The 12,500-nt window shown below is 40.4% G+C and overlaps 1 protein-coding gene across 1 annotated transcript in view; it reads right to left on the reverse strand.

The window, feature by feature from the left end:
• Positions 1 to 12,500, reverse strand: part of LOC123509637 (glutamate receptor ionotropic, kainate 2-like) — a 75,034-nt gene that overhangs the window by 60,870 nt on the left and 1,664 nt on the right. The window contains exon 2 of the mRNA XM_045264073.1: positions 12,288 to 12,500. This exon is cut by the window's right edge and continues 285 nt beyond it. Within this exon, the coding sequence (XP_045120008.1) occupies positions 12,288 to 12,411 (124 nt within the window). The 5' untranslated portion in view covers positions 12,412 to 12,500. The remainder of the gene's footprint in view (positions 1 to 12,287) is intronic.

Here is a 12,500-nt window from a genome sequence, read left to right on the forward strand (position 1 = left end):
TGAAGTGAAATGTACCTACTTATCGTTGATAATAATAATAATAAGAGAGAGAGAGAGAGAGAGAGAGAGAGAGAGAGAGAGAGAGAGAGAGAGAGAGAGAGAGATAGGTGGTGGTGACGCAATTTCAGAATACAAGTCAGGCGTGATATATAGGCTATGAATGGTGGTGGTGGCAGACTGGCGGTGGCGGAGGTGGTGAGGGAAAAGAGAGTGGGTGTAGCGGCGGTCTGGTGGTGGCGGCTGTGGCGGTGCGGAAGGAAATGGAGGATGTGGAGTATGAGAAATGGGAGATAAACCAAGAGTTGTGATGTAATGGGTGTTTTTGCCTCGAGTCAGTAAGTTTCCTTGTCTGTTAAGGAACACATGCTGGAGGATATCAAGGGTGGAATATGGACGCTACTTGAAACCTGTGTTGCATGCTATTTGCTGTGACAGGAGCGTCGTTTTGGTTGTGTCATTGTTAATACAGGAAAGAGAGAGTGAACAGTTCATATTGATGATATTTCTTTTCCACCTATTCTTACTGCTATTGCTTCTGCTACCGGTGCAACAACAACAACAACGACAAAAACAACGACGACAACAACAACAACAACAACAACAACAACAACAACGACTAAACAACGACAACAATAACAACAACAACAACAACAACAACAACAACAACGACAACAACAGCAACAACAACAACAACAACAACAACAACAACAACAACAACAACAACTACTACTATACTACTACTACTACTACTACTACTACTACTACTACTAGTACGAGTGTCAGTGAAATAAAATATGAAAAAAAAAAAAAAAAAAAAAAATATATATATATATATATATATATATATATATATATATATATATATATATATATATATATATATATGATGTAATTATGAACACGAATCAATGGAACGCCTTTTAAGCAAAATCTCATAAACACGAAGAAGAAACCTTTGAACATTCTCTCTCTCTCTCTCTCTCTCTCTCTCTCTCTCTCTCTCTCTCTCTCTCTCTCTCTCTCTCTCTCTCACTCACACACACACACACACACACACACACACACACACACACACACACACACACACACACACATATGCAGAACCTACTATTCCACGCATTAATCTCAAACCCTCCTCACATAATAATCGTTCGAACGGTTCATTTTTTGCATTTTCCTCTGGGTTTCCTTCCGCGTTCAGTCTTCCCTGTGTTTCCCCTCTCCCCTCCCCTCCTGCTGTCACCCTCCCTCTTCACTCATCCCTGGTCCCTCCCTGCCTCCCTTCCTCCAGCCATGCCTACCGTCCTCACCCCATCCCTCCTCTCTATATCCCAGGGAAGCCTTATGTAGGTGGGATGAGGAGACAACCCAGTTTTGTGTGTTGGTTGTGAGTGCTCCGTCTTTACAAATTCTATGGGCTGGCAAACTTTCAATTTCTTCTCATCCCTACTGTTCTTCCTCCTCTTCCTCCTCTTCTTCCTCCTTTAAAAACTGCTTTTCCAGATGATCCTCTCTCTCTCTCTCTCTCTCTCTCTCTCTCTCTCTCTCTCTCTCTCTCTCTCTCTCTCTCTCTCTCTGTGGCGATGTAAATACATATCTAGAAGGTTCATTTACGTTTCACACTTTTTTTTTCGTATCGTGAACTATACTTGAAAGGGAAGAGAAAAAGAAGAGGAGGAGGAGGAGGAGGAGGAGGAGGAGGAGGAGGAGGAGGAGGAGGAGGAGGAAGAAGAGGAAGAGGAAGAGGAGGAGGAGGAGAAGGAAGTGGTGGTGAAGGAGGACAAAAAGAGGCTGGGTGTGTGTAGAATGAGAAGAAAGAGTGGATTAGGGAGTGGAGAAGGAGGGAGTCTGAGGAGAGTTATTCAAATGTGTTGACGTGCTAAGAATGGGGGACAGGTTACGGAGAAGGGAGGAGTGAAGGAAAGGGAGTTTTCTTTTCAGCATCTGATTTATTTAATTTTCCTGTTGCATACGTACAGTCACATATCCGTAGCGTTTACATACCTTCAAGAGTTTCGTTCAAAACTATACACTGCAGCAAACCCTTCACTGTAGCTTGCTTGGTGTCAAATGAAAAGACCATTGCTCAGGTTGTCACTATGTGCAATGAATCACAAATTGTAAACGTTAATATACATAAACATTTATAAATATATGGAAGAATATATACTAAAGCTGAAAAAATAATCTTATTGAAAGACCAGTTATTGATTTTCTTTGTTTGAAAACACGATGATTGAGTGGTTTGTGTTGAGCCTATTCGTCTTAATTGTAAATTAAAACACACACGGAGGAGTCATGTCTTCTATAGCTGTATATGTCTCGTGTGTCACAATCATACTAGGCATTTGGCTGCTAACCAAAAGAATGGTGGTTCGGAATGTCCAAGGTTGATCGTAATAGTGATTTATGAATGAAGAATATATATATATATATATATATATATATATATATATATATATATATATATATATATATATATATATATATATAATTTAAGCTTATAGTGGATGTAGGGAAGACGATGACTAAGCAGTCACCGTCAGAGTTAAATTTGTTCATCAGGTGATCGCCGTCCACCAGCTTTCGTCTTCCATTATTTCTATAGTTTATTTCCTTCTGGACTTCCTTACTATATACCGCTTACCCTCTCGCTCCCTCGTGTATTAAACTTGAATTATCCTCACATCTGTTACATCCATCTTACTAATGCAAACATTAACCAATATCATCAGTTTTCATCCCTTTCACTGGCAGACTCAGAATTTCTCTACCTGTTTCTGTTTGTCTCAGGTGACACCATCGCCCGCCTCATCTCCAAGCCTTTCTCTCAACGCTTCATCAAATGGAACTCTGCCTTTCCTGCGTCTTCACCTAGACGCAGATGATAACTTATCCACCTTCAATAAAGCCAGTGAATGAAACATATGTGAAAAAAGAACGTGAATGAAATTTAAAGCTATTGGATCATATTGGTCCTGCTGATTTGGTGCAGTGCCTGACGAAGGTAATTTCAGCTCTAAAGGAAAAGTTAGGGTGTCTCCAAAAGCCATATTGAGCGAGAGGCGAATGTGCAACTTGGGAGGATTTGACATTTTCGCCAGTTTGTCCTTTATGGGATAAACTGATTGGCGAAAAAAGGAGATAAATGTGGAGGATGTATACTTGAAAGAAAAAAATCTCTCTCTCTCTCTCTCTCTCTCTCTCTCTCTCTCTCTCTCTCTCTCTCTGGACGAGAAAATAAGATTGCAAAATAAGCTTCCTATATCCAGCTAGAGTGTGTGAGCTTCCATCTCATAAGTCCCTCTCTTCCTCTCTCCTCACTCTTCTTTCCTTCTCCCACCCTCTCTGCTCTCAGCCTTTTCATACCCACTTATATCTCTCCTCTTCTTTCCTCACACACTTCCATCCACTTCCTTCTTCCCTCCTAACCCGTCCTCTCTCCCTCCCTTCCTCCCTTCCTATCTCTCCACTCTCTGAAACTCAAAGGAAAAAAAGGGCGAGATAAAAATGACAAGCTCGCGAGTGCCACGTTTTCTGACCCTCCGGAAACAAGAAAACGCGAGACCAACAGGGATCACATTCTCTAAGTGAATTAGATTATAGATATTGATTCTCTCTCTTTCTCTCTCTCTCTCTCTCTCTCTCTCTCTCTCTCTCTCTCTCTCTCTCTCTCTCTCTCGTTCCCTCTCTAGTTTTCTTTTTTTTTCCCCAAATCCGCTCCACATTTTTGTTCAAGGATCCCCTGTTATGCACTTTTATACACTCCAACAAAGGCTTCCTTGTAAAAAGACACTAAGCACGGGATGAAAAGTAAAATTTTTATGGACTGTCGTCAGTTGTGGAAGAGTTTGGAGAGGAGAGAAAGTTTTCCTAGTTTCTAAGGAATGCTGATACTTTTCTCATGCTGTTGTTTGGGTAATAGATGCATGAATATTTGAGAGTTCAGTAGTAAAAGGACGAAGGAGCAACGATAGTCTCATCTGAACGGAATAACAATGTGAGTGTAGATCATGTGTTGGAAATTTGAGAGCGTGAGGTATGACTTTTTTGATTCTCGGGACTAGTATCTGTGGAAATCAATAGACACTCATCATTGACAGAACGAAGAAAGGAAGATTGTCTATTTACGAGTATCATGGCAAGAATTCAGATGAGTCAGAGAGGAAAGTTTCTGATGAGGGTGTAACGAACAGAAACAGCGTCAGTCTGTTTTAATTTTCTTAGGAGCAGAAATACTCTACAAATTATCGTCATACACGTTATCTTCAGGCAAATTTACCCACAGCAACTAATTAAAACTTTCCTCTCTGCGTTTATTCATAAGCAGATTCATGTCAGTCCACTTTCGGCCTATCTATTTTTATATCTTGCCATTGATCGATCTGTCACTCTATCATGCAGTCTTTCTATCTATCTCTTTTAACTCCTTCCATATCATGACGCGTTTCCATTTTCATTCTGCGTACTATTTCGTGATCTTATATAGCTTCAGAAATTTATGTTGGGATTAAAATAGTGAAGTTTATAATCATATGACCTCCATAGACCCTTCCTAATGTCAATAAAATGGTCTAACTATACAGAAATCTCAAGATGAATATATGTCTTAGTACTGAATGGGGTTAAGCATTGGAAATTCATACCTTTTTATATTTGTTACTCATGCCGGATAGTATAGAAGGAATAATTGTAAAGTAGCAACGTGAATCAAAACCACGAACAAATGTTAGTAACGTACAAAAATGATAGGAAAATTTGTGCAAGTGGATAAAAAGTGAGAGAGAGAGAGAGAGAGAGAGAGAGAGAGAGAGAGAGAGTGTGTGTGTGTGTGTGTGTGTGTGTGTGGCTGAGGTGGGAGTAAGAGTGAGAGCGCTCTTTAATTCCCTATTCGATCTCTCTCTCTCTCTCTCTCTCTCTCTCTCTCTCTCTCTCTCTCTCTCTCTCTCTGTGTGCCTTATCTCTTCCAGGTCATCATTCCATTCTCTGCCATTCATCTGTGCTAAAGCTCCTTCCCTTGGTCTCCAGCTAATCCGATCCTCTCTTTACGCACTCTGCCAGATCCTCCCAGATTGCTGATCCTTTCCTCTCCCATTCCGGCAGTTCCCAGTTCGCCCTCAACCGGCAGTGCCTCTTCAGGAGGCGGAAAGTCATGATGATTCTAACTAGCTCCTTGAATTTTTCTCAATTTGTCACCAGCATATCAGAGCGATAGTGTAAAAGGGAAGGTTGCAAACAAGGAATGGAAGGGGAAGACATGGTGAAAAAGGAATAAAGTGAAAAAAGACCGGGCAAGGAGTGTGGCGGGAGAGTGAGGAAATACAGAATAGCGGGGATGAATGTTGTGTAAAGGCAGTGGGCTGTAAGAAGGGAAAGAAGGCAGCGGGGAAAAGAGTGCGTAGAATGAAGAGCGAAAGAAGCCAAACAAAGGAAGAAAGAAAGAATAGAAACAACAGGAATGTGTGTGTGTGTGTGTGTGTGTGTGTGTGTGTGTGTGTGTGTGTGTGTAGTTAGTGGTTGAGAAACTGTTTACTTATTTTATTGATTTTCGTTTCTTTTTGTTCGTCCCGTTAAGGAATGGAAGCATTCAAGGCACCTACGTGACTAGTTGCAAATGATGCAATGTATCTTGAGGAATGACTGGGTAACACTTCATTCCTTCGAAATTAGTAGTTTCGATATACATTAGATACATGATTTGATAACCTCAAAGATCCTCTATACTCCTCAGCAAAAATATATTCGTAAGCCGTGGAATCTGGCAGAGTAACAGTTCAACACTGCTTGGAGTCTGCGCCGCTTGAATGGAATCCACTTTAGATTTTTCGCAGATCTATCAGATGTTTTATGGTTCACCTCTTCCTTGCTTCATGTACTGCACACGAAGAGAATGATGTGGGTATTTTCAAACCCAATGCTGGTTTGCTCCTGACTCGAAGCAGTGATAGTCGACCACGAGCTGCGCATGTGATGAGGCGTCATGTCTGTGCTCCCTTGTAGTATCTCACTGACGCAGTGACGCCACCTTCTTGTTGCCGGCCAGTGTTAACGGGTGGGTTCGAGTGTAAATTCTAGTGATAACTATTCACACATGGTTCTTAGTGTAAAGATCGTTTACTCTACAAGTTAGTAGTGCTAACTTTTTAGTGGACAACAAACCAGGAACTAAGTTGACTCAGCCACAGGAATGTCATAACATCCCTGCCTGCTTCCCTCCATGGCCGGCACTGGGCGACATCAGCGGCAAGGTATTAACATTGCTTCCATTTTGTTTTTTTCTTTTTTGCAGATTTGAATAACTGAATTGATATATTACGAAAGTTTTCTTTTCATTGTTTTTATTATATGTAAAGACGGATTGAGAGAAATCACACAGGAAGGTCATGATAGATTACTCCGTTACCAATTTTTCATAAAGATGGCGCTGTAATGTCACAGCTAAACTCAAGCCAGGTGCGTTATTTTTAGTAGTGAGTGACGTCAGCAGAGAGAGAGAGAGAGAGAGAGAGAGAGAGAGAGAGAGAGAGAGAGAGAGAGAGAGAGAATTTCCAAGTGTTTATTCTGTTTTAATCTATGTAAGTGTATTTCTTGTTTTGCTTGCCTCACCTTTCTTCCATATTTCTTTTTTCGTTTTGGTATCAAGAAAGATGCTGCATATAATACACACACACACACACACACACACACACACACACACACTAACCATGGTTCATTATTCTTCCTTCCCTCTCTTCCTCTTCTTGCGAGATGTCCTCCTTCCCTTATTCCTTCTGTATCCTTCCTCTTCTGTTCCTCCTCCTCCTCCTCTTCCTCATGTCTTCTTTGTGATTGACTGGGGGACCGCCACCTGCTCCCCTCCCTTGTATCCTTCTTCCTTTCCCGTCATCCCTTTTCTCTCTTCTCTTCTTTCCTCTCTCCCTCTCCCGTTATTACTTCAGGGTTGTCCACCTCCTTGCCAACCACAGAGATGATTTTGAGTGTGCCAGAAAACTTTGATCATCTTTGAGTGTTCCTAAACCAGAGAATGTTGAAGAAGAACCACCGAAATATTCTGACTCTTCGTGTGTGTGTGTGTGTGTGTGTGTGTGTGTGTGTGTTCACTGTTTGATCTGCTGCAGTCTCTGACGAGACAGCCAGACGTTACCCTACAGAACGAGCTCAGAGCTCATTATTTCCGATCTTGGGATAGGTCAAGCACACACACACACCACAACAAGGTCAAATGATTACTGACTGCTAGGTGAACAGCACCTACACGTGAAAGGAGACACACCAAATATCTCCACCCGGGGAATCGAACCCCAGTCATCTGGCTTGTGCTCTAACCACTGTGTGTGTGTGTGTGTGTGTGTGTGTGTGTGTGTGTGTGTGTGTGTGATTAATTGATGTTTTCCTTATAATATTCTGGAGTTTTAATTACGTTTTTTTTTTTTGTTTCGTTCCTTTTTCTTCCTCTTTTCCTCTCTTTGTTGTATTCTTATTGCGTTATTTAGGGTAAAAGGAGGTTTTAGTGGCGTAAAGGGAGAGAAAGTAGGGAGAAAAAGGGATATCTACTGGACAATATGTTTATTTAAGGGAAGACGTGAGCGGGCAGTAAAAGTGTGAACATTAGTACGAAGAGGGAGAAAGAGTGGGGTAAGGGTGGTTACAAGAGGAGGAGGAGGAGGAGGAGGAGGAGAAGATAAGCTGTGCAAACATACATAAATTTGTTTACCGTGTTTCCTTATCGCCTCAATTTCTTTTCTTCTTCCTTCTTTATTTCCAGATCTACGTATTTTTCTTTTCCTAACACATCCTTGCTTTTGTATTTCCATCCTCCTTCTTTATTTCCAGATCTACGTATTTTTCTTTTCCTAACACATCCTTGCTTTTGTATTTCCATCCTCAAGTCTGACGTGAAGCTGATGTAGAAAGGTGCTCTCTCTCTCTCTCTCTCTCTCTCTCTCTCTCTCTCTCTCTCTCTCTCTCTCTCTCTCTCTCCATTCTTCATTTTTCTTTTTTCCATTTCCTTATCTTTTGTGAGGATCTTTCTTGTTTGGTTTTTCATTTTTATCCTTTTCGTTCTCCTTCCCTTCCCCCTTTTCCTGCAATGTTATCGCCAGAATCATCATATTATTACTGTTGTCACCATGAAAAATTGACGTTCACAGTTTACTTGAATATTCTGTATAAATATATTGCATAGAGGCCAGAAATAAAATGAACTGTGTAATACTCATCTTTGGGAGCTGTGAAAGTAGGTAATACTTTGATTACATTAGGCATTAGTCAGACTTCATCCGGACTATGACGTGTAGTTCCACCCCCACATATTATAAGATATTTATTGGTCTGTTAGTAAGGAGAATAATAAATAAATTGATACAAAGGAATGGAGATATTTTCGTACGAGATATTAAAGTTTTTGTCTTAATTTACATTAATCAAAGTGGCGTAGGTTAAGAAGAAATATGAAAGAAGGATCCCCGAGACTGAGTCAGGATAGTTCTAGAAGTAATGGGTTCAAATTTGATCAAGTTAGATTAAAGGAAAAGGGACAGAGATAGGAAGGTATTTGTTCTCGAATAGAGTGGTGGACGCCTAGAATAGTCTCAGTAATTATACTATTAGTGGCAAGCCAATAGGGAGCTTTAGAAGATAAGAATAGGTGAATATACCAGATAGGAACGTTTTATACAGGAACTGACGCGTGTGAGCCTCCCTTCTTAATGAACTTCCTGATGGTCCTTAAGAACAGGCATTATTGACGAACCAGAAAAGATTACCTGGAAAATAATACAAGTCTCATTATTTTGCTTTAGTGTAATGGCAGCACCGTAGTGTTAGCCAACTTAAACGAACATAAAATTTCGCAATATATGAATGCCAATTAGAAAGACGATATTCATAAAATTATTGATAATCTCAACGGACGATTGCGTAAAAAATAGGTTGGTTAGCGATGCGTGTAATATTCAACACGGAAACTTTCAATTTGTTTCATCATTTCTTGTCTCAACACGTAAAGTGATTGGCGGGATGGAATACTATCAATATTGACTTAATGCTGATCACACAAGCGCCGAACCATTAATCAGTGCTTACAAATCTTAACACTTTTTTTTTTTTCTGTTTAACCTTTTGCTTGAACACTATGTTTATTATTACAGTTCCTTACCAAGAGTGTTTTGCAAAATCTTCCTTCCACTCTTTGCTAATAGATTTCGCCAGCGAGCTACCATGTTTTTTTTTTCCACTTGATTCACCGGAAACAAAGAAGAGAAAAAGGCGTCTTTCCACTTGCCAGATCTGTTGTTTCCAGCATGAGTGGCATCTTCACTCTCTTCCTGCCTGACGTATACTGTGTTCCTGGTTTTTCTTCCTTTGTTTAATTTTTCCTGTGGTTTTATTTTTCTCATTTTAAACTTCTCTTTGTCCTTTTATGCTCTATTTTTTTTTAATATTTGAAGACAACCACCATGCTTATTCATTTTAGTCTTGATACATTCTCTATTCTTTATGCCTCAGTTATCAGAGAGAGAGAGAGAGAGAGAGAGAGAGAGAGAGAGAGAGAGAGAGAGAGAGAGAGAGAGATTTTATTAATTATGTACGACACACAGGGAACATTACGTAGATAAAGAAGTAAAAAAATATTAAGAGCAATTCAAACTTTCCTTTCCTGCTGCTCCTTTTCCGCTTCCTCTTCTCCCTTCACCTCTTCCTCTTCCGCCTCTTCCTTCTCCTGCAGAGGGAAAAGCAGCTCCACAGGACAGCTTCTCTTCCTCTCTTTTCAACTACCACCACAGCCCCAACAACCCTCCAGCAGCTCTTGGCGGAAAGCCATGGAACGAGATCGAATGAGGGCGATGCCACACACACACACACACACACACACACACACACACACACACACACACACACACACACACACACACACACACACACACACACAACTCTCTCTCTCTCTCTCTCTCTCTCTCTCTCTCTCTCTCTCTCTCTCTCTCTCTCTCTCTCTCTCTCTCTCTCTCTCTCTTCTCTTTTATCTCGACCTTATCTCTCTTTTTCTTTCTTCCACTTTCCGTTCTTTGTGTCACACTTTCACTTTGTCCTTTTAAGATTTTTTTTTTTTTTTCTTGATTTTTATTCACACATCTTTTCAAAATTTTACTTTCTCTTGTAATCGTATATTTTCGTAAGTGGATTGTGTTCTGTTATATGTTTACTTATTCTGAGTGCTCTCTCTCTCTCTCTCTCTCTCTCTCTCTCTCTCTCTCTCTCTCTCTCTCTCTCTCTCTCTCTCTCTCTCTCTCTCTCTCGCTACATTTTCACTGAAACTACAGCCACCACAACCACAACCACAACGACAACCATAAAACCTCCACCATCATCATATCATCACCACCACTTCCACCGCCATTCATCTTCTTTCCCCACCCTCTGTCTTTCCTTTGTCCTAATCACACTTCCCTATCTTTTCTTTGTACACTTCCTCTCCCTGCTCGCTCTTATCCTCCTCTTGTTGTTGCTTCTCTCGTCACACCTTCCTTTTCTGCGCTCTCATTGATATTTTAGATCCCTTTTGGTTCGCACGATACTTATGTGGCTGACGAAGGGAGAGCTTTATATTCCGGCATTAATATCATGTTTTTTGTTATCTCTTTTTACCATTGATAGTAGTAGTAGTAGTAGTAGTAGTAGTAGTAGTAGTAGTAGTAGTAGTAGTAGTAGTAGCAGTAGAGTAGCAGTATTTTCGTTTTCATTATTAGTACCAGGTCCCAGGTAGTGTAGCGACATGCGCTCTCGTTTTGCATCTAAGAGGTTTAGGGTGCGGCTCTTGCCCTTGATGGAGACAGCGGTTTGTCCCCCTCCCCGCTGTATTGTCTGTCCATCTAGCAGTGAATGAGTGGAGCGCTTTGGCTGACGAGTTGTTTCCTTGCAAGAGGCAGGATTGGAATGCTAGTTGGAATAGTATATTGTAATCATCACTTGTAACAGTATCTTTGCTGATCTCTGTCACTGTCATTTGCAACAATGTGTAATTATAAAAACAATATATGGAATTTTATAAACGTGTACAGTAAAGAAGGGAGATCAAAATAGACTCGATTTTGCAATTTCAAGCCAACACAATATTTATAATCGGTTGTAGAACAAGGAAAGATGTCAAGGATTGTGTAGTAAATAACCCTTTCAGTACTGAGACGCATTTTTACCTTGAATTTTGGGTATGATTAGACGGTTTTATTTACATTAGGAAGGGTCTATGGAGGTCAGAAGATTAATGGCTAGTGTCTTCACTCTTTTAATCCCCACACAAGTTTTTGAAGCTGTATAAAATCACCAGGTAGTAAGCAGAATGAATATGGAAACGCGTTATAGAACTGAATAGGTTAAGGCAAGCTATGTCAAATAACAGTGAAAGAGTTAAGATATCAAGTGATGCCTCTTTCAATATCTTTAGGTAGCACGGTACAATATTCACACGCCAGGCACCTCCCCTTCGTAGCTCTGAAAACTCTCTCCATTTTTACTTCATCCATTTTGCATACTTTTTTTAATCTTTTTTTCCACATGCTTTTTTTTATTTTACGTTTTTTTTATAGTATTGTTTTTGTACTGTCACTTTACTGTACCTCACTGACGCATTGTTCTGTTCCCAGTTCACACTCTCCCTTACAGTCCTCGCGCTGCCCCTCCACTGCCCTGCCACTTGTCGGGCTTTACACTTGTAATGGCTTGGACGCCAGTGACAAGTGAACATTCGTGCCTGTGTGTGTGTGTGTGTGTGTGTGTGTGTGTGTGTGTGTATCAGCAGACTTATCATAGTATTTTTTTTATTATTATTAAGACACTACCTTGATAACATGACGTTTATTGGAAATGATGAAATGATCGAAGTATTTTAGTAAAACAATGTATTGATATTTTTTTTCATCACGAATCCTCAAATATGTGCATACATTTGAATAATGCAAAGTGACAGAATCATAACAAGAATACTGTGCTTTTATGGTGGTGTGTATTGTTATTTCCATTCTTTACTTCTCTCGGTATTAGTATAGTCTGTTTTTTTCTACTATTTTAGATTTCTATTTAGTTTTGCATGTAATAATAATGCGCAGTTAATATTTACAGCTCTTTAACTGTATTTAGCTTATATGTAGGAGGGACACCGGTCAAGGGCAGAAAAAAACTAATAGTTAAAAAAAGGCTGATTGAAGTGCCGGTCCCAAAGGAGATGTCAGGATCATCATTGCAAATTAAAGGATAAGTGTAGCTAGTTATGGCTCTAAGACTGCAGTACTTACCGATTCTGATAACTGGCGGCAGCGCTGTGGCTCCAGGTAGCAGTAGGAAAAATAGTTGTGCAGCTACAGCGAGCAGTAGAGCGGACCACATTAGCGTGCGGGGCCCAGAAAAGAGACCCTCCATGCTTCCAGCTAACTCTTGAGGCTTCCCAGGTTACGCCACGTTACAGTACAGCGAAAGTGTAAGGGATGCTCCGGGCAACCCTCTTTTTT

Source organism: Portunus trituberculatus, chromosome 27 (assembly GCF_017591435.1).
Source record: "Portunus trituberculatus isolate SZX2019 chromosome 27, ASM1759143v1, whole genome shotgun sequence".
Classification (NCBI taxonomy): Eukaryota; Metazoa; Arthropoda; class Malacostraca; order Decapoda; family Portunidae; genus Portunus; species Portunus trituberculatus.